Source organism: Scomber japonicus, chromosome 10 (assembly GCF_027409825.1).
Source record: "Scomber japonicus isolate fScoJap1 chromosome 10, fScoJap1.pri, whole genome shotgun sequence".
Classification (NCBI taxonomy): Eukaryota; Metazoa; Chordata; class Actinopteri; order Scombriformes; family Scombridae; genus Scomber; species Scomber japonicus.
In genome coordinates this window covers 8,493,139-8,516,633 of record NC_070587.1, presented here as the reverse complement: position 1 = coordinate 8,516,633, position 23,495 = coordinate 8,493,139, and the positions used below count along the sequence as shown (strand labels likewise).

Genomic DNA, 23,495 nt, shown 5'->3' with positions numbered 1-23,495 from the left:
CTTCTGCATAAAAATGTATTTAAAGGTTTATCTGAAGCTAACACAAAGTCTCTCTTTTTGTTACTATATTGCAGCTCAACAGGGAAATACTGTCAGGCAAAACACAAAGGTGGAATTTTATGCTATGTGACAGATATCTACTTGGTATGACTGACTCAAGCTGCTGAAGTCTCATATAAGCTTCAGAAAAATGTAAATACTTTTTCTTGGATAAACTGACTGTCTGGGCTCACTGTGGATTTTGGTGCCGATTGCTTGCATTGAAGGCGCATTTGAAGAGGATCTTTTAATAATCAGTATAAACAGGAGGAATTATTAAAGTGAGGAAAACCTCTTTTAGTGTTTTTATGGGTTCCTGACTAGTTTTAAAACAGACTTCATAAATTGTGAACCTACCCTTTAACCCCTTAACTCACAATGGCAATGCTAACATGCTGATGTCTAGCAAATCTAATACTTACCATGCATTGCTCACCATCTTTGTTTAGCCTGTTAGCATGCTAAATCAGCAGTTAACATGAAGTACAACTGATGGGAATTATTTTCGCAGGTATTTGGTCATGAGCTAAAGTTTGTCAATAACTCAATGTTTTAACATGATGAGGGAACTGGATCAGCAAAAGTTGTTAGGATCCCTCTCCAGGGGATCATGAACATCTATAAAAAAAATATCGCGATACATCCAATAGTTACCGAGAAAAAATTGACACGAAACAGTTGACCTTTTATTTTAGTCAAAAAAAACCCAACAGCAATGATAAAAACAACGAGGTGGTAACCATAATAATTATATTCAATATGGAAAACAACATAACATTAGACAGTAAGAAATTAAATTAAGATTGCCATCATTCTTAAAACCATCCCAAGTACCGAAAAGCTGTGGAGCTACTGCATGTCCGAATTTCAGGCGAACACAGGAGAGTTTCCAGAAAGCTAATCTGCGGTGCAGTTAGGAATGTCGAGGTGCTGGTTGGGGTGTGAGCACAGAGAGATAATCCTGGGTTTGGTCTCCTAATGAGACAGGTGGGTGTTTGAGATGGAAGGATGCGTGAAGAGGTAACAGATCTGACTGACTCATAGAAAAGTGACAGCGACAGTCTCTCAGTCTTGGGGGGCATTCGGCAGTAGAGATGCACATCAATATGCCCAGTTTTATACATACACACACATTGGAAATAGACACGCGCACACACACACACACACACACACACACACACACACACACACACACACACACACACACACACACACACACACACACACACACACACACACACACACACACAGGTGAGGACATTAGACTTTTAAAGTAAAAGTTGAAAATTTCACATTTCCTAAATGTGAAAATGAGCACAGTAAAATCCCTTGAATTCTTTAATAATCCAAAAATTACTACAAAGCACCGGTATACTCCAAACATGCTGCTTATTCTTCCGTCTAGCCTCGACAGCTTCATGATACATATAGTTACATAAACACGTTTGACCCTGCTGCAGAGACAGAACAGGACAGGTCGGGGGAGGGGGGGCTGCCTGCAGTTCGGTCACGACGACAGTGCTCAGGTTAGAGGAGTTAAACCAGATTCCCGTTGGAGAAGAAAGACCTGTTTCTAGTCTGCCACAAAGAGAGAGAAGTGATTCTTCCGTTCACTCCCATCCTACATCTACAGTTCCAGTCTGTTCAGTAAAGGTCCAGCAGCACAGCTGATGCTCTTCTGAGTCCGGAGATGGGTTGTGGGTGTAGAGCGAGGAGGACTAACCTGACTGTGCTGTACATGGTGGTTGATGGGGAGGACGTTTGCTACGCGGCGGTGAGATGAGGGCGGTCAGCCTCAAGTCAGTGAGTGTGAAATGTGTGAGATGATTGGTCAGCGCGGCACCTGCATCTGCTGTGAGGTCTGTGACTGGTTCTGGGCCGTGACCTCGGGCCCCCGGCTGGCCAATCGGCTGAGGATATTCCTCTCGGACATTTGCAGTCGCACGGCGACAGGGGGTATCCTGGCGATGGTTGCCGGGAGACGTGTGACATCAGCTTTCATGTCGCTCAGAAGTTCCTCGAGTTGTTTGAGAACTGGAAATACAACAGAAACCAGCTGTGATAATCTAAATGAGAGTTTGTTTTAGTGTTTGGTGAAATTTGAGGATTCAAAATAGACATATTTTGCAGTTTGGATATTGACTACATGCTTTTTGGCATTGAAACTGAATTTTACCAAGAGTCCAATGTTCAGTTGTGGAAACAGACTCATTTGAGATTTCTAGAGGTTTGTGTTAGTCTCACTTCTATCCAGAATTATTTTAAATACAAGGATGCATCACTGTGTGTTATAATCTCTCCTTTTATCCAGCTGCTCCACTGGTACTTTCTCAGTCTGAAGTCTATGTCATGTACAGGCATAGTCGTAAAAAGGATTAGAAACCAGCTTGTATGTGCTGCATACATGGCCAAAAGATCTGTGCACTCAAAGAGACGCTTAACTGTGGAAACCAGGTTCCTTGTTCACATGATGTTGAAGGAATCATCTTTCTAAATCCCGGTTCCCATCAAGAAGTGGACAGAACTTTCTTCTATGATAAAAGGACTGGAACAAAGGGTAGTGCCGTTTGTTTTTAGCAACCAGTTTCTTTCCTCGAGACTGTTTTGATAACAGCGAAGAAGAAGCCTCCTGTCACCGATCAGCAATGATCAACGTCATCTGAAATATCTCACCACCAAACTACTATTTGGTCAAAGAGCTCACTTCCTGTAGAGGTAATGAAAGCTATACTTGTTTAAACATGGAGGATACTCTATTTTTAACTAGTGTTGCATCACATGTGGTTGCTGATTACTGTTAGCGGCTATAATTAGAGCTAAGAATACTTTAATACTTGTTTACATAATAGTTCTCTTTTCCATATACCTGATAGCATCCTCTGTCACACACAAACATAAAGCTCTTCTTATTCAGATGTGCCCTAGAGGAAGCGGATGTTTTTCACTTGTCATAATTTAAGCTAAAAGGAATTATTATACTGAATGATTAAATACATTGATGTCAGTAAAATATCTAAAACTACTCAGACGTTCCTGTGTAGAACTGAACCCAGAATGAAGCACTCAGGACGTTTGTAGTGGCAGCAAGACACCTACAATGTTTCCCTTTGGTATATGCACATTAGTGACAGCTAACAGCTCTCTTCATGGAAAACCTGTAGCTAAACTAATTTATAAATTTAGGAGTTTGTTGGTGAGTTACAAGGGAGCTCCATTACATTCTTTGAGGCGGATGATAAGTCATGTGATATTATCCGCAACTGTTATTCAGCACATTAGCAAAATGACTTTGTAGTTGCCTGTTAACACTTGTCATGAATACTCCCATACAAATAGTCTCTCTTTTTAAATTCACAGTCTTCATTCATATGTTTTACCTTTATGCAGCACTGCATTGGCAGGCTTGTTTCCAGACATGGACTCCTTGCTGAGGTGCTGGTGGGACTCTGCGAGACACTCCACCTCACTAAAGCGCGTGTTGAGGGCCATGGAGGGGTGTGCCGGGTCCTCTGTCATGTTCAGGTAGGCTGCCCTGCGCAACTGCTCCTCGATTACCAACGCCTGCTCCAGTAACTACACAGGAAACAAAGAAAGACCACAAACACCCATTGAGACATGAGAGAGAGATACACAAACAGAAACACGTGCGCAACAACATGACGCAGAAGTGACAACAGGAAGCTTTCAGATTACCTTGAACCTGCGAGCCAGGAACTTGTTCTTGATCTCCAGGAAGTTTCCTCTGCTCATCTCCCCTTTGAAGGGCTCATTGAGGATGGCAAACCTCACATCGTTCTGCACATCCTGCCACCGAGCGTAGCCGTGTCTGAGAGACGTCTAGGTCAAGTGTAACAACATTTTACCAGGACTGGGTGGAGACGTAGGGATACATAGGTACAGACACACTTTATTTTACTTCAAGGCTATAATGAAGACAATGAGTTCTGAATATTGTTCTTCAGGTTTAAGTTGCTGAGCTGATGCATCAGGGACTTGGACGAGTTCAGCTGTTTTCAACATAAAATTAATCAGCAACTAATTTGATAACTGAATAACCATTTCAGTGAGGAGACATTTGAGGAGGCTGTGGGAAACTATACCAGATATTATCTTATAAAATAATATATTGACTAATCAAGAAAATAATCAGTATATTAATCGATACAATGAATCGGCTCCGTCCAACACGCTATAAATATCCTTAGACTTAATAGTTGAAGTTGAATTTCAAGTCTGTCACTGTACAACCTTGAGTTGGACACCACGTGGTCTGTCATCCATTCAATGGATCCATAAAGTCCGTTACTAACTTCTCGGTTCACTTCTTCTCTTTACAAAAACATACAAAGACAAACAAGAGGCTGAGGATGCTACTAAGTATTCAGGATGCAGTGATGTGCAGCAATCTTCCACAATTTAATAAGACCTGGGTGTTTAAAAAAGTTCCCATTTGAAAGGATACTGTATGATGCCAGCCAGCAGCCAGTAGTCATGGCGACGGTGCCAGATCTCAAAGGTCTTCTTGGTGACAGTGGCTGCCCTCTCTTCATTCTGCCACAGAGAGTGAAGCTCTGGAAAGGAGGGCAGAAAGGTCAAAAGACAGAAATAAAAGAGAAAAAAAAGAGAAGAGAGAAAAATATATGTGTGTGTGTGTGTGTGTGTGTGTGTGTGTGTCCACCTGTGAATCCTCCATCTGCGATGTTGAACATGAACCTCTGTTTGGTGGCTTTCTTCTTCTCTTCACTGACGTTAACCACCGGTGCAGCTGTTCCTCCTTCTTTGGTGTTCTCTCCATTCTGCAGTTTGCCAGATTCGTCCGTTTTCACACCGTCCTTTTCCTCTTTTTGATCTGTGAAAACACAACAGAAAGTCAAAAGCACGTCAAGCAACATAGTTTAAAACTCGAGACATCTTCTCATTATGTAGACATAATGTGTAGCAGTCAGTTATAATACTTGCAGCACATTTAAATTAAGCTTCATCTTATAAATGTATTGAAAATGTCTTCTTCTGTAGGTGGAAAATGAAATTTACTTTCTGTGTGTGTGTGTGTGTGTGTGTGTGTGTGTGTGTGTGTGTGTGTGTGTGTGTGTGTGTGAGACATGGACTTTGTGTCGGCACCTTTGTCCACTGGTGAACTGGTATCCATCTTCTCATCTTTGACCTCCTCAGCTGCAACAAGAGTATCAAAGTTAGAATGACAGAAAAAAGGAAACAAGTAAACGAGACATAATGGAAAAAGGTTTAAACGCCCGCCGCACCTTTAGACTTGTCTTCTGAGTCCGCCTTGCCGTCTGAACCTTCACCCTTGACCTCAGCAGAAGCGTCCTTTTCCATCTCTGAAGACTTGTCCTTGTCTTCTTTGTCCTTGTTCATGTCTTCTGCCACCTTCTCCTTGCCTTCACCTGCACTTCCAGTCTCCTTCTCTATCTCCTCCTTTCCCACAGCAGAGTCTGCTTCTTTCTTTTCAAGTGCAGGGGATTTCTCAGACTCATCCGGGATTTCAATAATCTGGGGTAAAGAATGTCAGTTTCAAATTAGAGAAAAACTAAAGACACAAAGATAATATTTCAACTTATTAACTTATAATTTATGAAACAAAAATAGTTGATATAGATGCAGACTTTACCTCTGGATCATCTGCCTTCTTGGCTCCTTTGCTCTCGTCTCCCTCCTTCTTCATGTCTTCCTTGTCATCTAATTTAGACAAATCCTCTGCAAAAACAGTAAAGACAGATATGAAAGACTGCATTTATATCCTGTCTCTGTTCTGGCTGTCACTAACCAAAAAATCTCATTAAGTTTTAAAAGCTTAATGGTTGAGTTAAAAAATGAGAGTCTAGTGGCCATTAATAGCTGTCTTGTGATTTTCTGCTTATATCCACAAGAGGGCATCAGAGAATATGCTTATAGTCTGGGTCAATGTGTATTCGGACCTGAATAAATGTTAATATAATGTAATGTTAAAAATGTCAGTGAATATCTTTCAGTACAATACAAACGAAAAAGGCTTATCCAGAATTATTTCAGGGTTACAATTGAGATCTGAGCTTAAAGTTAGAAGTTAGGCGTGTGGTGCTGACGTCTGAGCTGTGAGGAAATGGCAATGCATGTCATTTGACACGCATTCCCAGTGTTACAACACAGTATTTGTGTCTGTGATGGTTCTCGTTGCATCATTGCAGTGTCGAACACATCATCAAGCTGAGATGAAAGTACATGACAGATGGAAAAGAGCAGCTTGTGTTTAATATTGTTGCTTTGGGCTAAATGTGTGTATTTATTTATGTATTCACTCAGTTCTGCAGTTGTGATTCATCATGGTTAAGAAATCATACCAAATCTTGTTTTAACGATTTAGAAGTAAGTATGTGTGTGTGGTCTGTCATAAGTTACATTTGGTGACAAATTTCAGACTTAGGATTAGTTAACTGGGGACAGCTTTTTCAACTGGGGACAAAAATCGAGCCCCCAATTAGGAAAAATCTGATTTTTGGATCAATGGGTAAGGTTAGATTACGGTTAGGGTTAGGCAGGTAGTGGTTGTGATTAGGGTAAGTCTCCAGAAAATGTGAGGAACGTAAGTCTATGAAATGTCCCCAAAAGTGATAATGGTCTGATTGTGTGTGTGTACCTGGGACAGGAGTGTTGGGTTGTGTGTCTGCAGGAGTCCCAGTAGAGGGAGTCTTGGGATCTTCACCTGCGGCCAAAGCCACTGCCCTTTTGTTCTCCTCCAGCTCTGCCATCCAGGGCATGGACCACTGACCGTTCACATGCTCAAACTCCTGCACCTGTCAATCAACAATCAATCAATACATTCATCATTTGATTCGTGATTAAATATTTGATTTTATTTGAAATAACTACAAACTTTGTTCTGTTTCTTTGATATGAATAAAAAATACCTTTTTCCTAATAAGGGACATCACACCAATGCGAGTAAGCACATGTTGCCTCGACAGACCCTCACGTGGGACGCCATCTGCGAAGGTCTCAGCTCCATCAGCCCCGGGCTCACAAAGGTGACGCATGAACAGAGACACATAAGCCCTGAAAGCATGTTAAAGAAAGGGTGAATGGATTTCACTGCAAATAAGAAAGAAGAAAATGAGCAAAAAAGACATTAAACAAGAAAACAGAAATAGAAATTCATTATTTTTAAAGCAAAGCTATTTTTCAAGCATATTACCCCAGAAATAAGACAATGCATGTAACAGCTCAGGGGCTTCTAGTGCAACCAGCTCAGGTGTGCTGTTTGCACTTCGTGCAGTACTTGGATGGTTTGCACAGGTTAAAAATAATGCGATGAGACAAAAATGTCACATGACGACTCACTTGAATTCTTTCTCAGACTTCCCTCGGAGGTCTCTGACCAGCCACTGGTTGGTAAAAGCATCCTGAGGAGGCATCCCATAACGCATCACTGCATTCAGGAAAGCCTTCCTCTGCCGTGCATTAAAGCCCAAAACCTGATAGATAATTTAAGAGGTCAAGAAGAATGTAAGTAAAATGTTTCTGCATAAACAGAAGCAAATGCGACTACAAAATCTGATAGCAAGCAATTTTCTATTCGATATTCATTGTTTCCCTTCATGTTTTAAAAAGAAAATTAAATTACTTTTCTCACATCTTCTGGTCTCATGTAGACCAGTTGGTGGTGGGCTCAGCAGAAAACTCACCTCAATGTTCCCGCCCACTCTTGCCAACAGCGGAGGCAGAGGTTTGTCCCTGTCGTTCCTCAGCCCTTTACGGTTTGGTCTGCGGGCGTTAGCTGAGTGGAGGTAGACATTAGTTAACAGATCTGAGGTGCAGCTCACATTCAGACACATGCACAGTCCACTGAACCCATGAACATGAAAAGTGAAAAATGAAACTAAATTTAGATAGATGATCATGTGTGCTCCTATAATCCTAAAGTTTCTCTGTGACTTACGGCTCATCACGGTACACTCGATCCTGCTGCAGCTGCCTCTCCTCACAATCTCTCCACACTTCTACATTAAATGCTTTTTCTTGAAACTTAATGCTTCAAGAACATTTACAACTGAAAGCATTGTGGTGGTATACTTCATTTAATGAAATTAACGTAACAGAGCCGTAATTAAATGAAACAAAGATATAAAATCTACAAACATTATAACATCTTATTGCACTTATACATTCAATGGCAAATAAATATTATGCAGCATGTTTTCAACAGTTAGAAACTGTACCATAAACATAAATGAACAAACACGATATGTTAAAGTGCCTTAATACAAACTACCTGAAAAGCTTTTCCAGCTAAACTAAATTAATATGAACCACACAATCTCTTCAAAGTATAAATAAACAGTTCAGATGGCGAAGAAACCGTTGATTCTAATTTTCTGTCCCTGTTTCTTTGCTTTTCTCCTTCTCTTGTCTTCCATTTTCCTTCTCTTTCTTTCTTTTCTTGCCTTTCTACGGTCTGAGCACACGATGCACCGACAAGCACATATGGGATTGTTGTTGAGGTTGTCGATGAGGATATCATAGCTGTCGTCTGAATCTGAATATGCATCTGCAGGGGTGGTTTGAAGGTTGTTAGTGGGTGAAAGAAGTGGCACTTAGAGAGCTCAGATTCCTCAGATTCCTTATAATCTGTCTGAATGTCTCAAGCTTTAATGGGGTAAATTCATAAACTCAAATGCATCCTTACAACTAACATCAAACGCATAGAACATCTAAATGCTTAATAGTAGTGACATTCACACTCCATCTTAGCACCAAAGCATCCTCATTCTCTCAACAGCAAGGATGAAAACAATGAGCCTTACCTTCAGACCGTTCATCAAAGTCCTCGTCGCCCTCCTCCGAGGCCACTGAGTAGTCAGACTGGTTGTCAGATTGATCCTCTTGCCAGTCTAAAAGGAGCATTGAGAGAAAGGTGTTGAGGAGGGAGAGAATGAAAAGGACGAACCTCTTCAGGCTACGGCCCGTAGCCCCGTTAAGATGCTGTCTGATAGGCTTCTAGCTACGAGGACGAGCAACTGCTTCAAACTAATTATTACTAACTGCTCACAAATTAACAAGAAAAAAGATTCTTGTACAGACAGAATCAGGCATTTATAGTTTTGTGTGTATTCTCCACTGTGATCACATTCGAAAATGGTTTCTCTATTGCATTTGACTTTTATTTTATCGTATCTTCAAAGAATATAAATATACAACCTATGAGCTGAATTTACACGTACTGTACAACAATATGCTCCGAAAAGCTGAACTAATTCTTAACAGGTATGATTACACCTTTAGTTTGCCTTCTTTGTCATATTATAACTTGTTCAGGCTATTATAACTGTCTTTTCCTTTCATGTCAGTTTTCTTTGTTGCTATAACCTTACACAGGGTGCAAATATGCATATGCAATATTATCACCTTTTAATTATGAATCTGAAACTACTGAGTCTTTATTCTATTTATCAGTTTGTTAATAGTCCAATGGATTTTTATCCAAATGTCAAAGCTAGTTGTTGTAGGAAGGGGAAACATGAATATATGCATTTAAGTGAGGTTGTATTTCTTTCTGCTGCCAAGCCTGCCTCTTGAACACTGGTCAGACCCTGTCCTTTGTCTGTTGCATAATTAGCTGCTGTCCCAGTTCAACAAGCTAAATAAATGTCTACACTATATCAACCCCAGTCTCTTTGTTTCCACTGCAATGCACGTTTTGGAGTTATTATTTTTGTAAGAGAACCCAGACTCATTATTTAAGACAGTCTGTTTGTTTTTTGGTGTGCACCAGTGTTTGAATATTAATGTCCTCTCTCACCTCATTTAATTTGAATAACAGAGCTAATGTTATAGCAGCCCGTCTCATAAAGTGTAATTCTCGGTTTTATTCTGAAGAAAGTATTCAGGCAATTTTGTAATTCCCTCTTGATGGGAAAGGTCCCATAATTCAAATATCTTATTTTTTAAACATAATTGGCCTGAGAAATAAATATAAACCTATCCAAATAACACAAACTACAACTACATTGCTAAACCAAGTCACAAAAGATAAATAAATATAAAATACTTGCATGCCATACATTCACTCCTCCGACCACATCACACCTACACCATACAAACACAAGTCCACCAACAGCACTACACAACACACACACAGAAGAAAAGGTTGCATTATATATTGTTCTGTACCCTGTCTTATACCTCGGTCCTCCTGGGAGCCGTCGTTGTAGTTGACCGGCTTTCGAGTTCTTTTGCCTTTTCCCAAATTGCGGGCAAGATCCTCCTGCTGCTGCTCATAGTGGTGACGAAGCAGCTTCTCCCAGTAGTCAGGATCCACACTTTCCTCCTGCTTAATAACCTCCCTCTCCACCTCCTCCTCCTCCAAACAAGACAGAGTTGCTATGAAATATATTGAGAATCTATGGCCTAAAGCATGGGATTTAGACTGTAAGATATATGTCAGTTCGGTCTAGGATGAACTTAAAATGCAAATGTTACAACTTTTTGGCATTTCTAGACATCTAAAATACTACAAGCAACCCCTATTTTTATTTTATTAGAGATCTCCTGTTAGTTAAAACATGACAACCAGATTATAATTTCACAAATGCCCAAACTTCGTAGGCACACACACACACACACATACACACACGCAGTGTACCTCGTCGTCCTCATCTTTGACCACATACTGGGCCACTTTAAAGGAGCTGAGGTATTCGTTCATGCTCTGAAGTTCAGTGTCGTCCGTAGCATCCTGGTTCCTGTCTAGCAAACGGTCAATTGCGTGGTCATCGTAGTGGATCACACTGCTGTCATCCTCCTTGTTGTCCCCTGAAAGCAGGATGTCCCAAATAGGCAGATAGAGAGATTAAATTATATTTCATCAGTCAGATCAGACTTTACTGCACTAATAAGTCTGAATGATCAGTCCTGTGCTCAACTACTGAAACTCCAAAACTGTTAAACCCCCTCCCCCTACCTCAGATGATTGTAAATTGTAAAAAGTAAAATGTAGAAACAGAATTTATTCTGGATCTTAAATTGCATAAATCTGATTGTGGGATGTGGGTTAAAGAGGACTCACCCTCTCCAATCTCATCCTTAAACAGCTCTTCAGTTCCAAATTTTAGGATATCATCAAGCTCCTGCTTAGACATGGAGCCTGTCTTGGAGCCGAGACCGGGTCGCACCACCAAGTGAGTGAGCATCATCTTCTTCTTCGCCACCTGATGAAGACAATTTGTAGAAGACCAACAAACAGTGAATTTTATCTTAGCCAGTGCAGTTTTGAGAGTGTGTATAATTTCTTGTAGTGTTTCTTTTCACAGACCTGTGTGATCCGCTCCTCCACTGACGCTTTTGTAACGAAGCGATAGATCATCACCTTCCTGTTCTGGCCAATACGGTGAGCTCTGCTGAACGCCTACAACACACATTAAACAAACTGCATAATCTCCTTTCATCCAAATAAACAGATTGACACAGATGTAAAGGGTTGCAGCTGGGGTTTGCATACCTGGATGTCGTTGTGGGGGTTCCAGTCAGAGTCGTAGATAATGACGGTGTCAGCAGAGGCGAGATTAATGCCCAAACCACCGGCTCTGGTAGAGAGGAGGAACGCAAACTGAGGAGCACCAGGAGCTGTTGGGATAAAAAAACAGAATTCAAATGAAATCACAGAAAACATGGCGTAGCAGCCTTTCTGAGAGGAAAAACAAACACTTTAAATAAAGGTGTGTGCGAATGCCTCACCATTAAAGCGGTCGATAGCCTCCTGTCTCAAGTTGCCTGTGACTCCTCCATCAATTCGCTCATATTTGTATCCCTCATTTTCCAGGAAGTCCTCAAGCAGGTCAAGCATTTTGGTCATCTGAGAGAAGACTAGAACCCTGTGGCCTCCTTCCTTCAGCTTCTTCATCATTTTCTGAAGCAGCGTCAGCTTCCCTGAAGACTTGGTCAGGGCAGTGCCCTCATACATGCCATTTGGAAGTTTTGGTGCCTCCTGCAGTCAGAGAAGAAATCTGGATAAATTAATCTTTTTTTAACATGTTTCAGTACATCCAAAGGCATAATGCCACAAGCACCCACAATATAAACCAGCTGTGATAAGATTTTGATCATACTGTAGCAGCTGCAGGGAAGAGGTAGGGGTGATTGCAGCACTTTTTGAGGTCCATCACTACATTGAGCAAAGAGACTTGATTTCCTCCTCCACGCGTGTTCAGGGCCTCAAAGTTACGTGTTAGGATGAACTTGTAGTATTTCCTGGTTTACAACAAGGAAAATAAAAACAATCATTAGAAAAGAAACTCCAGAGACTAACACAGGAAAAAAGAAAGACATACATACACAGAACTTCTAAAAATGAAATGAAACTGTTTAATTCTGATGGATATATGATCATCATCTGCTCATCACTTACTTCTGCATAGGGCTAAGCTCCACTCGAACAATAAGCTCAGTCTTTGAAGGCATGTGTTTGAAAACATCAGCCTTCAGCCTCCTGAGCATGTGTGGTCCCAGCATGTCATGGAGCTTCTTGATCTGGTCCTCTTTGGCAATGTCCGCAAACTCCTCCAGGAACCCTTCCAGGTTGCTGCAGAGAAACAAAAAAAATGAGCACAGGGTCAGTGAAGGTGTCTTTGTATTGCATCTGAAATACAGCCACATGTGCTTTAGCCACATAAGAGATTACTGACTTGAATCTCTCTGGGGTCAGGAAGTTAAGCAAGTGGAAGAGCTCCTCCAGGTTGTTCTGAAGAGGAGTGCCGGTCAGCAACAGCTTGTGTTGCAACGGATAGTTGTTCAACACTCGGAAGAACTGACAGCAAGCAATAAAAAACAAATTAGACATTGAGCTTAATAATGAAAATACCACCAAATATTTTTGTTTGAAATACAGAAACAACAAATATTTATACAAAGTAGTCATTCTTGTTACCTTGGACTGGTTGTTCTTGAGTCTGTGTGCCTCATCCACAACCAGACAGGCCCATTCAATGGACCCCAGCACAGCCTGGTCAATGGTAATCAACTCATAGGATGTCAGCAGGACGTGGAATTTAACTGTTGAGTCTTTCTGTAAAGTACAGAGAAAGAAGGACATTAGTGTAACTCGTAATATTTGTAGCATTTGTAAAAACTGGTGAATTCATATTTTAGTGACAAACATATTTTGTCACACCCTCACATGTTCTCATGTAGTAACAAAAACTGTTAAGTGCTATTATGCAGAACATCAAATTATCACATGCTACAAGTTTTTAATATATTTCTCTTTGTATCATCACTCTTGTACTTTTTTTTCTTTCTTACTTTCATTTTGGAAGCCTTTTTTCCCCCTCGGATGGCATTTCCTTCGAAGGAGAACTCATTTTCTCTGATGACAGCCCTGCTGTCTTTGTCCCCTACATAGGTCACCACGTACATGTCAGGGGCCCACATCTCAAACTCTCTCTCCCAGTTAATGATGGTGGACAGAGGAGCGCTGACCAGGAAGGGACCTTTGGAGTGACCCTAAAGAAAATAAAGAAGGAATCAAAATTAACTGGTAAAGATACCAAAATTTATAATTTTACAAGCAAATGCATTTTGTCTTGCCCTGCCTTTAGGATAGAGGTCCTTTCTTAGAACTCATCCCCTTTAATGGACAGAATTGCTCTGCGTCACATGTCTGAAACCCCACCCACTAACACTGATAGTGAGGGGAGGGCAGACTAGACAAAATGGCAGGAAAAGGGAACATATAATGGCGCTTTTCCACTATACAGTTCAAGCACGACTCGACCTGACTCGCCTTGACTCAACACGGCACGGTTCCAGGAACGACCTTTTCCATGACAAAAAAGTACCTACTCAACGTGGGCGGGGTCGTCATAGCAAGGCTGCGCGAAACTGCCTTGATTTCGTTTTATAAGTGACACAAACACATAAACAATGGAGGACATGAAGGCGATGGTGTACTTGCTGCTGTATGAGGCTTTCTGTCACACACAAAGCAACAAAATTGAGCCGTATGGCTGTAACACTGTTGCCAGTATTTAAAAATGCCGGGTTTGATTCTTGTGTGGGATGGCTCATGACTCTTCCAGTGACTCTCTGACCAGTCAGTGGCCGGCAGTCTGATGACGTCACATTTAGTATTGGCTCGGCTCGCTTGGAACCTCGGCAGAGCAGGTACTAAAAAAGTACCAGGTACCAGGGACTATCCCTAGTGGAAACGCAAAAAAACATCGAGTCGAGTAGTGCTAGAACTGTGTAGTGGAAACATTTATACATGCATTATTATGGATTAACCACATTGTAACTTAAGTCATACACATTTCACAAAACATACCACCGCTGTTTCTTGTATTCAAATGACAATAAATGCTTTAAGGCATTCATACACACACTTCCTTACCTCCTTATACAATGAGTAGAGGAAGACAGCAGTCTGTACAGTCTTGCCTAAACCCATCTCATCAGCCAGGATAGTGTCGGTGGCCTGAGCCCAAGAAAACCTCAGCCAGTTCAACCCCTCTAGCTGGTAGGGGTGCAGGGTGCCTCCTGTGCTGTCCAGGTAGTCAGGCTGCCGATCAAACTTGATGGTGGGCTGAAAGAAGAAACCATTATATGTATTTGGAAATAAGAAAAGGTTGTTTTTTTCTCTGTTTTTGTTAAAGGTTTTGGCTGCTTACATCTACAACTGGATTAGCAGGTGGCCGCTCAGCCTTCTTGACTTTGACTGGCTTCTTCAGTTTCTTACCAGGTCTGCCCTCATCCCCAATCATCAACTCCCTAAAGGAAAACAACAGTTTAGGAGTTAAAAACACCATTTCAGTGGTATGTATAACTTAAGAGAATAATTATCTGATATTTTGTAAGCCTCTGCGTACCTGTGGTTCCAGTAGGTCTGCTTGTAGGTGTCAAACTCTGGGATGTCCATGTCTTCACTCTCCCAGGTTGACTGGTCGTAGGCCAGATCTCTCCATTTGATCAGGTAATGTACGTTGTTCTTTTTGTCAACACTGATATGATGCAAACATACAGGACAGATGGAGTTATACTAAACAGTATTACTGTGCTGCAGTATGTGTAATACTGTGTAGTAGAGATGACAACAGTAGAATTCGCTTTTTGCCTTCAAACTATTCACTGTCTTTGTCAACTTGACATTCTACCTGATTTCTTAATGTCATTTGCTTTCTTGTAGTGTCACTCTCATAATGATATTATTTACACAAAAACTTCTAAGTCACTAACTATAGCAAAGTGTATAAAACCACATAGAATAAATATTCCAATCAAATCCTCGTTCACACCTACAGAGCTATTTAAATGTGCTATGTGCTTCTTTCAAAATATCAAAAGAGAGTATATGTGTCTACCTGTGGTTAAGGATGCGGTGTATCATCAGCCACTCCATCTTGACTCCATAGCGGTAAAACTCCTCCTCCATATGAATAAAAAGAGGATCCTTGTTCTTCCTCTTGGTGCTCTTGCCATCATCACCCTCGACTCCAAAATCCACAGGTGGAGGTTCGTCCATGTCAGTCTTCCTCTGGTAGTTACGGAACATCACCTGGCAGTTCAGCTCCAACTGAGAACAAGTGGCCAGAGGTCGAGAATCAGTAGGCTGAGCAATACTGGGTTTATGTACTATTACAGAAAAATGGCCCACATATGCACACCTGCAGCAAAACACACCACAACCTCAATTACATGTGGATGCAAAGTTGTCAGCCTTTGTGTCTTACCTGCAGCTCCAGCACCCAGGAGCAGTGCCAGTAGGACATATTGCACCATTTGACAAAGAACTCCCTCTCCCTGCGGCCCGCCAGCGGTGGGGGATCAGGAGCGTCAGCAGGCAGGTCAGCAGGCCTGGGGACAGGTGTGGGAGCTGGAGGCTTCCCCCAGCGCCATATTATAACCTTCTGAACTTTGCCTTTCATCGGTGGACACTGTCAGGAAGGGGAGAGGAGATTCATTTATGTCAGGATGTTTATCAATGAACAGACAAAAAAATTGAGCTTTTAAAGCTAACAGTGAATTATTTGAACATTTGGAAATCAGCAGGGTGAAAATTAAATAAACATGGTTTATTTAAAATATATGTATCCACAGACAATGAATAAGGTTCTCAATTGGCTGCAAAAATGTGCACAAGATGGAATCTGCAGGCCTACACGCCCACGTGAGCACATGCACGCGCACACTTCTATGCATCAGTGCACAGCGTTCACCTTGCAGCGGGGGCAGATCCATTCTCCATTGGGGATTTCAGGAAGAGGAGGGTTGAGACAGTGGATGTGATAGGAGGAGGGGCAGGTGTCACAGCAAAGCAGCTCCCCTCCATCCTTACACACTCGGCAAAACTCAATGTGGTGGTCATCTTCTTCCTCCACCCCTTCATCTCGTCTGTCTTCCTCGTCTTCCCCTTCAGCCTCAGAGAGCTCATCCCTGGCCTCCCACTGGATTCCCTCCTTCTCCTGGTGGCACAATTACAGGCAGAGGGAGGTGGTACATGTGTGAGAAGGAGAAGGGGGAGGGTGGGGGGGGGGGGGTTAGACAGGCATGGAAGGTATGCAGAGAGGAGTGAAAGGAAAGGGGAGGGGAGGGGTGTGTTTCAAGAGCGCCAGGGTTGGGGCGGGAGTGTGCACAGCGTGCGTGTGCAAGTGCATGTTGGCGTGTGGAGCCACAGCGAATGGAGGGCGGGAGTGGGAGGGGAGGGTCAAGAAGAGGAAGTGGGGGATGGGGGGTGGTTAGACATGTGGTGGGGAACAAGAGAGGAGAGACGGGAACATGAGGAAAAGGCGTGGGGGTGGGGGTGGGTTGGGTGGTGGGGGGGTCAGCAGAGGACAAAGAGAAAGGAAGAACATAAAATACTATTAAATTAACAATTAACAAAGTCCATTTCCCAACAACCAACTGTCCTTTCAGTGCAACCTCCCAGTAATACGCTTCCATATTTGACCAGACAGAGGTCATATTTTGTTTCATTCTCCGGGAATCAGGTCCATCTTCTCTAACATACAACCTAATGTACTACCCTGCTCAGCACTGAGAGCTGAGATTACTCACACAGTGTGGGCAGCTCCACTTGCCCTCAGGTGCCTTCTCCATGTCAGGGTCCAGACAGACCATGTGATAAGCTCGGGGACAGGTGTCACACAAAATGATCTCTCCTCCCTGCTGGCACACCTCGCAGTAGTCCTGATGGTCTGTCTCATAACCATCGCCATCCTCAGTCTCCACTGTAAGAAGAAATGAGAGTGAGGGAACATGTGAGGCTTAATTGCCTTCAATCTGGCCATGACTTTGATTATGTTCAACAAGGCAAATCCCCCAACATTAGACCGCTGTCTGTTCTCAAATGTTTGATTTGATGTACAGATAACAGAACAGACTTTCTATTCCGGTAATATTTCCATGCCAACCTTTCTTCTTTTTCTTTGCACTCTTGGGCTTCTTCTTGTTGCGGTTGCTGCGGTTAGAGCCATCTGACACAGAGAAACCCCCATCGTCAAAGTCACTGTCCACATCTGGCTCATCCTCATCACTCTGATAGTGACAGAGAGAAGGAGACATTGAAAATGAGAGCGCACACCATCAATATTCTATCATTTGACAAGTAAAGGACTTGAAATCACAATAATTCAGTTACTAAAAATATCTTACAGAGGAGCGCTTTCTCTTGCTGTTGAGGCCTCCAAGTTTGATCTTGAGTGGAGCTACCTTCTTGGGTTTGGCCTTAGGTGCAGGTTTACTAGTAGGCTTTGACTTTCTACGAGCATTGGGACCTGAAAAAACACAGAGATGAAAATTCATGCAGGTAAATAATTTAAAAGGTAAAGCCCGATAAACAATATGAAAGTAGATTCTAATCTAATGAAAATAAGAAAACAAGGAATCTGTTTTATTCTTACACTATTCATAAATGACAAATCATCTTTCAATACACACTTAATTATCACAGTGCACATTTATCCTGATTTACCTTTGCCCTCTTTGGTCTTGGCCTTCCGTAGTGGAGGTGCTGGGGCTGCTGGGGGGGCAGCAGGTGTCGGAGCAGCGGCAGGAGCAGGTGCAGATGAAGTGGCAGCGCTGGTGTCTGCCCCTCCGTCTGTCCCGGCCACCACCATGTTCTCCACAGCTGCAGCCACATTGGCAGCTGCCAGGGCTGCATTGGCAGTTGCACAACCCTACAGAGGGACAGAGAACAGAATCAGAGACTCAAACGCTCAAACACACAAGAGCACAGCAACACATTTCCTTGCAATTGCACAAAATTACAATACCTTAAGAGGGTTGTTTGTGCTGAATTCTCTCCACTTAGCCATCATCAAAGTCATCATCTTTGACACAGCAATTTTGGGGTTCTTTGCCGCAATTAATGGCCTATGGACATTCAATTTACAATATGTTACCTACATACAAAATAACATATAACAATAGCATCAATTCTTATCAAGAATTTCTATTGAGTTTCCTCACCTTACAAACTGGCTGAAAGCCTTGTAGTTGGTAAGGGAGCTGTAGTCTTCCTGAGTAAACACGTGGTCAATGTCTTTCATGCCCCAGGCCTCCAGCAGCTGGGTAGAGCTTTTCGGCTGCAGCAGGAGTTAAAAAGAACAGCCAGGGGGAGGTTGTTTTGATATGTTAGTCCTGCAGGAATTACTAGCAAACCATACTGCACCTGAGTCTGAATGAATATTTACCTGGCAGTCATCATCGTCATCCTCATCATCCTCTGGTTCTGGATCTTTACGTTTGCTCTTTGAGCTGGATGAGCCTCCTTTCTCTGCAGCTGCACCTCCTTTCTTCTTATCTTTGGTCGAGCTAGAGCGCTTTTTCTTTTTCCTCCCTGGGGCATAATCACTTCCTTCACTCTCTGACCGCACACCTCCCTCATCCGCATCCCTTTCTGCTGGTTCCACTCCTATCAGGTGCTCTGGGGAGCTTACTGGCAACTCCTGCAAGACATAGAGCCGCTCTGCTGATTACCTGAAGGCAGTGGTGCTTCTATACTTAATAATACACATATAATTTAACAATTTAATTGTCATTCTTTTGATTTCTATTGATGGCATGTCTGTATAGAAAGGCACACACTCTGCACTGTCAAGCAAAAATTGAGTTTTGATGTGTCACCTTGAGGTCTAGCAAATGAAACAAGGTGTTTTTCAAAATGTTTTACTGATGATGAATCAAAAAAATAATGGGGAGATTAATTGATGGTGAAAATATAATCATTAGTCAGCAGCTCTAATCTCGGGGTAACTGTTTTTACATCAATGACATCCTACATCCACAGCAATTACAATGAATGCATCATTGTCAGAGCATTTCACCTTAAATAATGCACCAGATGGTTTGTTACACAGAAACATCTGACGAGTCATCCTTGGACAATGTTTGGAAAAGAGAAGGTACTTCAGAAAAATACTTGGCAGGTGACTGGATGAACCATCTGTCAATCACTGTCATACCTTGTGAAGCAGCTCGATTCATGATACTGATTGGTCCGAACCACCGCTGGTTCACATTACTTGAAGCCGGATCTTGTGATATTGTGATGTCATGAATCCAGCTGACTTTTGCTTTGTTTGCAATGAATTACTTCCAATACATGATAGGACTTTACTTTAAATCTGTGCATTAACAATATCAAACTCAGGTATAATATCACTCAACATCAATATTACTCTTATAAATAATGTTAATATTATTTTACTTGCTTTTCTACTTATCATTTATTGTTCTTTATTCTTTTTTATTGACGCTCTTATATTTTTACTGTCCACTTTACTGCTGCAATCATGTAAAGTTCCCCATCCTGGGGCTAATAAAAAAATATCTTATCTTATATGGCAGCAATATGTTGGTCCATATCTAGCTGCCTTCAATATACAGGCACCTTATTTTTATGCACAAGCCCAAAAATATCTGTACCTAAAATAACAAGGTGACTGTTCTTTAACCCTTTTGATTACAGTCATAACCAATTTAAAAAGCAAATCTTTAAATGTTACAACCAAAAGGTGAGAATGTGTACCTTAACAGATAAAAGCTCTTTTCATCTTGAATATATTTGACTTTATAATATTTTATTTTTCAATTGTAACATTCTATTTATATATTTATATTATATATCATTTGTGTTAGCTGTGTTTTATCTTACCTTATATTTTGATTGTTAAGCACCATAATATCAAGGCAAATTACTTGTATGTGCAAAACTACTAGAAAATAAACCAGTTTCTGGCCCTAATACAAACCACAGTGGTCCTTATAAATCAATATCTGCAACATGTGACTTAATCTGATGAGTTGACAGCTGCATCTGACGGGGAAAAAACCCTAATGAAAGAGGGGTTCCCTGAGTCACAGCCTCATCAATTTAATGTGCAGTGGTAACCATAAAAAGTTTGGCAGCCCTTGCAGAGGACAGCACACTAACCTCTCTGATGGGTCGCTGCCTCTTGCTGCTCCTGCTCTCCCGGCTGCTCTTTTTGGCTTTCTTCTTCTTCTTCGACTTGGGCACCTCGTCTACGTCCGACACAGCATCCTCCGGCTCGTTGTCGTCTGCCGGTGACATGCTTTCATTAAGTTAAAACAACACAGTGTAGCACACGGCGGACACACAGGAGGGGCTGCTGCAGGCCGGAGACAGAGAGGAGGGGACCGCGCACTGGGTACGACTTGGCAAAAAATGTTCGCTCACGCACAACACGCACCGCGAATGCCACAACAGCACAGGTTGAAACTTGTCTTTGAAACTTTGACAGCTGCTGTCAGCACCCCTAGAAAAGCACACACGTCGGGTTTCTACAGCACTGCGGACAACGAAATCAGAAAGAAAAACTGTCCACACCGGCTCGCCAAGTTAGCTTAACTAATCTATCATGGCGAGGGACGGCCGATAACTCCTGGCTAGCTTCAAGCTAACATTAGCCTCGGCGAGCTGAAGGGAGAGAGAGGGGGGGGGGGGGGGGGGAGAGAGATGGACCTTCCTCTGAGAGAGAAAGAAGAAGGGGGGGGGGGGGGCAGGAAAAAGAAGAGCTTACCGTGAAGAAGTGAGTGCTCGTCCGCGGCTCCAAAGTCTTCCCTCTCATCCTCGCTGCCCGACATTTTCCCGGCGTTTTAATGTTATTTCCTTTTGCTGGTTGGATGTTGGATTAATCCCTCCTAAACCTTGCTCCTCGGTCAAGGGAGGAGGGAAAATGACGTGGGACTGCTGGAGAGTGGACCGGGGGTGTCCAGGAAGGGAGGGGGTGGAGGGTACTGAGAGAGGAAATAAATAAATAAATAAATAAATAATGCATGGCACTGGTTGGCAGCTAAACCGTGACCATTTCTGATTGTTCACATAACTAAAAACGAGCACCTGCGCACTCAAACAAGTTGGATAACTAGATTATCTTTGCGGGTGACACGATCTGTTTCTAATCTGCAGGTATTCCTCCAAAACAGGAGGGAATGAAGGAAAAGAAGTATTGCACCCGTAAATATCTCAAACTGTGAGCGCTTTCGCGTTAAATCAACACATCTATGAAAAGTTTAAGCATTGAAATAGTAGCTTCATACATTAGAAACTTACTGTGGTGTTTGTGTGTGTGTGTGTGTTTGTGTGCGTGTGTGTGTAGTCCCGGGTCGAGGTGTGCTCTCTCTCTCTCTCGCTCTGTCAGGCGTCAGGCTGTTTGTGCGGCTGTTGTTGTCTCTCAGTGTTCATTCATTAAGCTCTCCTGAGCCAATGATCAGCGAAAATTAAAAAAAAAAAGAGCCGTCAATGACCCAAAACACGTTGCTCCGTCTCCCCCAACCTCAGAGGCAGCGCTTAGCTAACATCCTCACAAACACACAAAGGGGGCAGACATCCCATAATAATCCCCCCCTCCCACACTCACACAGGACTCTGCATAGTTACCTCGCAACGGACAGACCATAATACTCAGCCTGCCCCCACCCCCTCTACCACGCACGCGCGCGCGCACTCACACGTACACCACCACTACTAGACATGCACGCACCAGGCTCATTGCATGCACACTCCCTTCCCCTTTTCCACGAGCAGTCCCAGCCCCCTTAGCAACCCCGTTGTCACGGTGACACCCCCTCCCGCTTGCCACGACAGACCATAATACTCCAGGCAGCAGCAACATACATCCCATAATATACTACTCCTAAAAAGACAAGAAAGAATAAAAAAAAATACAGTCACATGGTCTCCAGGGGAGCTGAAGTCCACTGGTGACAGACCATAATATTCACAGTGGATCCACCTGGGAATGAACCTGACCAATCAGAGAAGTCAAAGACCCTTCACTTTTGTTCCTGTATGATTGCATGTTCAGGTGTATGCAGGTCAAGCAGGCCCCGCTGTCAGATGTAGTCAGGGTGTCGTTATAACAACCAGGCTTCCCACATCTGCACCACATCCGTCCCTCAAGACTGTGATCTGACCGTTCACGAGCAACTCCTTCATAGTGCAACACCAGCCAACAGGTGTGCAACTACGCAGGGTGTGAAGCCAGGTGTGAGTTATATTATATGAAGATGTGTGACACAGGTCAGATCAGAGTAAGCTTCTCTTAACAGGCCGAGACTCATTCATAAAAACAGAAAATGCTGCTTTCAAGTTCTGTTTAGACTACAGCAAATAAAACACTAAATATGACTTCAACTGTACCATCCAGACAAAAAACTAAAAAGTCTAAAAAGTGTTTAATAACTTTCATCATTCAGAACATTTCCCCGCTTTGTTCTGGTGCTGCAGAACATCGCTGCTCAGTGGTGCCTCGTTTCTTCATCGAAATCTTTTCTTCGGCTCAACAGGGTCTGTTTTGTCTGTATCAGTATCTTAAAGTAAAAGCCAGTTGAATGAGCAACAAGTTTTATTTAAAATATTTGAAGTCGAATAAAAGCCCAGAAGGAGCATTTAAAGGCCTCGTGAATATAATCAGGTTGCATACAAACCTATAATTATTAATACACAAAGGCTCGCTACACTGGAATTACAGTTTATTGCATTATTGTTGTGTTTTCTTGGTTTTCCTAGTGTATAAGGAGTGGCATATAATAATAAAATTTAATTGACTCACTGTAATGCACGTTTTCTGCAGTTAATAGTCTTCTGACCAGTAGTTTTGTGCATCACTCCTTGAAGGCCAAAGATGCTTTGATGGACTATAAAAAGGTAATTAAATATTTTATACATCAACTGCGTTAATTATCGGCCTTTTGTTGCTCACAATAGCACACATTTCATGATGAAGGCAGTATGTTCTGCATGTTGTTGTCTTTAGATGTGTTAAAAGAAGAGAGCAGCGTTCAGGGTTGAAATGTAAGCCCGGAGGCCTTCTGCTGCCTCCTCTGCTACGATGGCCACTCTGCAATATTCCCCGCTGTACAGTACATGCAGATCGCATAGCAACAAAGGCCCATGTCTGGCCGTTGTCTGTTACTATCGCTCCAATGCCCCCTACACATGCATGTATGCG

General features: G+C 42.4%; 1 protein-coding gene across 4 annotated transcripts; it reads right to left on the bottom strand.

Moving 5' to 3' along the window:
* Window positions 1-744: 744 nt before the first annotated feature.
* On the bottom strand, window positions 745-21,867 carry chd4b (chromodomain helicase DNA binding protein 4b). Of its 4 annotated transcripts, none has more exons than XM_053326389.1 (40): window positions 21,596-21,867; window positions 21,063-21,279; window positions 20,456-20,580; window positions 18,714-18,968; window positions 18,490-18,605; window positions 18,294-18,393; window positions 17,993-18,197; window positions 17,674-17,795; window positions 17,433-17,556; window positions 17,077-17,249; window positions 16,239-16,484; window positions 15,753-15,956; window positions 15,384-15,595; window positions 14,892-15,023; window positions 14,694-14,793; window positions 14,417-14,608; window positions 13,330-13,530; window positions 12,956-13,093; window positions 12,714-12,835; window positions 12,437-12,610; window positions 12,138-12,279; window positions 11,767-12,016; window positions 11,531-11,655; window positions 11,345-11,437; window positions 11,099-11,240; window positions 10,676-10,845; window positions 10,204-10,393; window positions 8,838-8,924; window positions 7,719-7,810; window positions 7,375-7,508; window positions 6,945-7,089; window positions 6,674-6,830; window positions 5,669-5,754; window positions 5,301-5,550; window positions 5,161-5,211; window positions 4,718-4,888; window positions 4,502-4,610; window positions 3,733-3,865; window positions 3,417-3,612; window positions 745-2,073 (listed from the first exon to the last, which is right to left on the bottom strand). In XM_053326389.1, exons 2-40 carry the CDS (start codon window positions 21,124-21,126, stop codon window positions 1,871-1,873), a joined length of 5,931 nt encoding a protein of 1,976 aa, XP_053182364.1. In that variant the 5' UTR covers window positions 21,127-21,279; window positions 21,596-21,867; the 3' UTR covers window positions 745-1,870. The 4 variants fall into 4 exon arrangements, with proteins under 4 accessions (XP_053182364.1, XP_053182366.1, XP_053182365.1 ...); XM_053326391.1 differs by having other exon boundaries at window positions 10,216-10,393; XM_053326390.1 differs by having other exon boundaries at window positions 10,204-10,390.
* Between the last annotated feature and the right edge of the window lie 1,628 nt (window positions 21,868-23,495).

Coding starts and splice junctions, on each gene's coding strand:
- chd4b (XM_053326389.1), bottom strand. CDS start 21,126: ATGTCGGGCAGCGAGGATGAGAGGGAAGACTTTGGAGCCGCGGACGAG. Junction 12,280..12,436: donor GAGCTTAGCCCTATGCAGAA/GTAAGTGATGAG, acceptor GTTGTAAACCAG/GAAATACTACAAGTTCATCC. Junction 3,866..4,501: donor CTGCTGGCTGGCATCATACA/GTATCCTTTCAA, acceptor GACGTCTCTCAG/ACACGGCTACGCTCGGTGGC.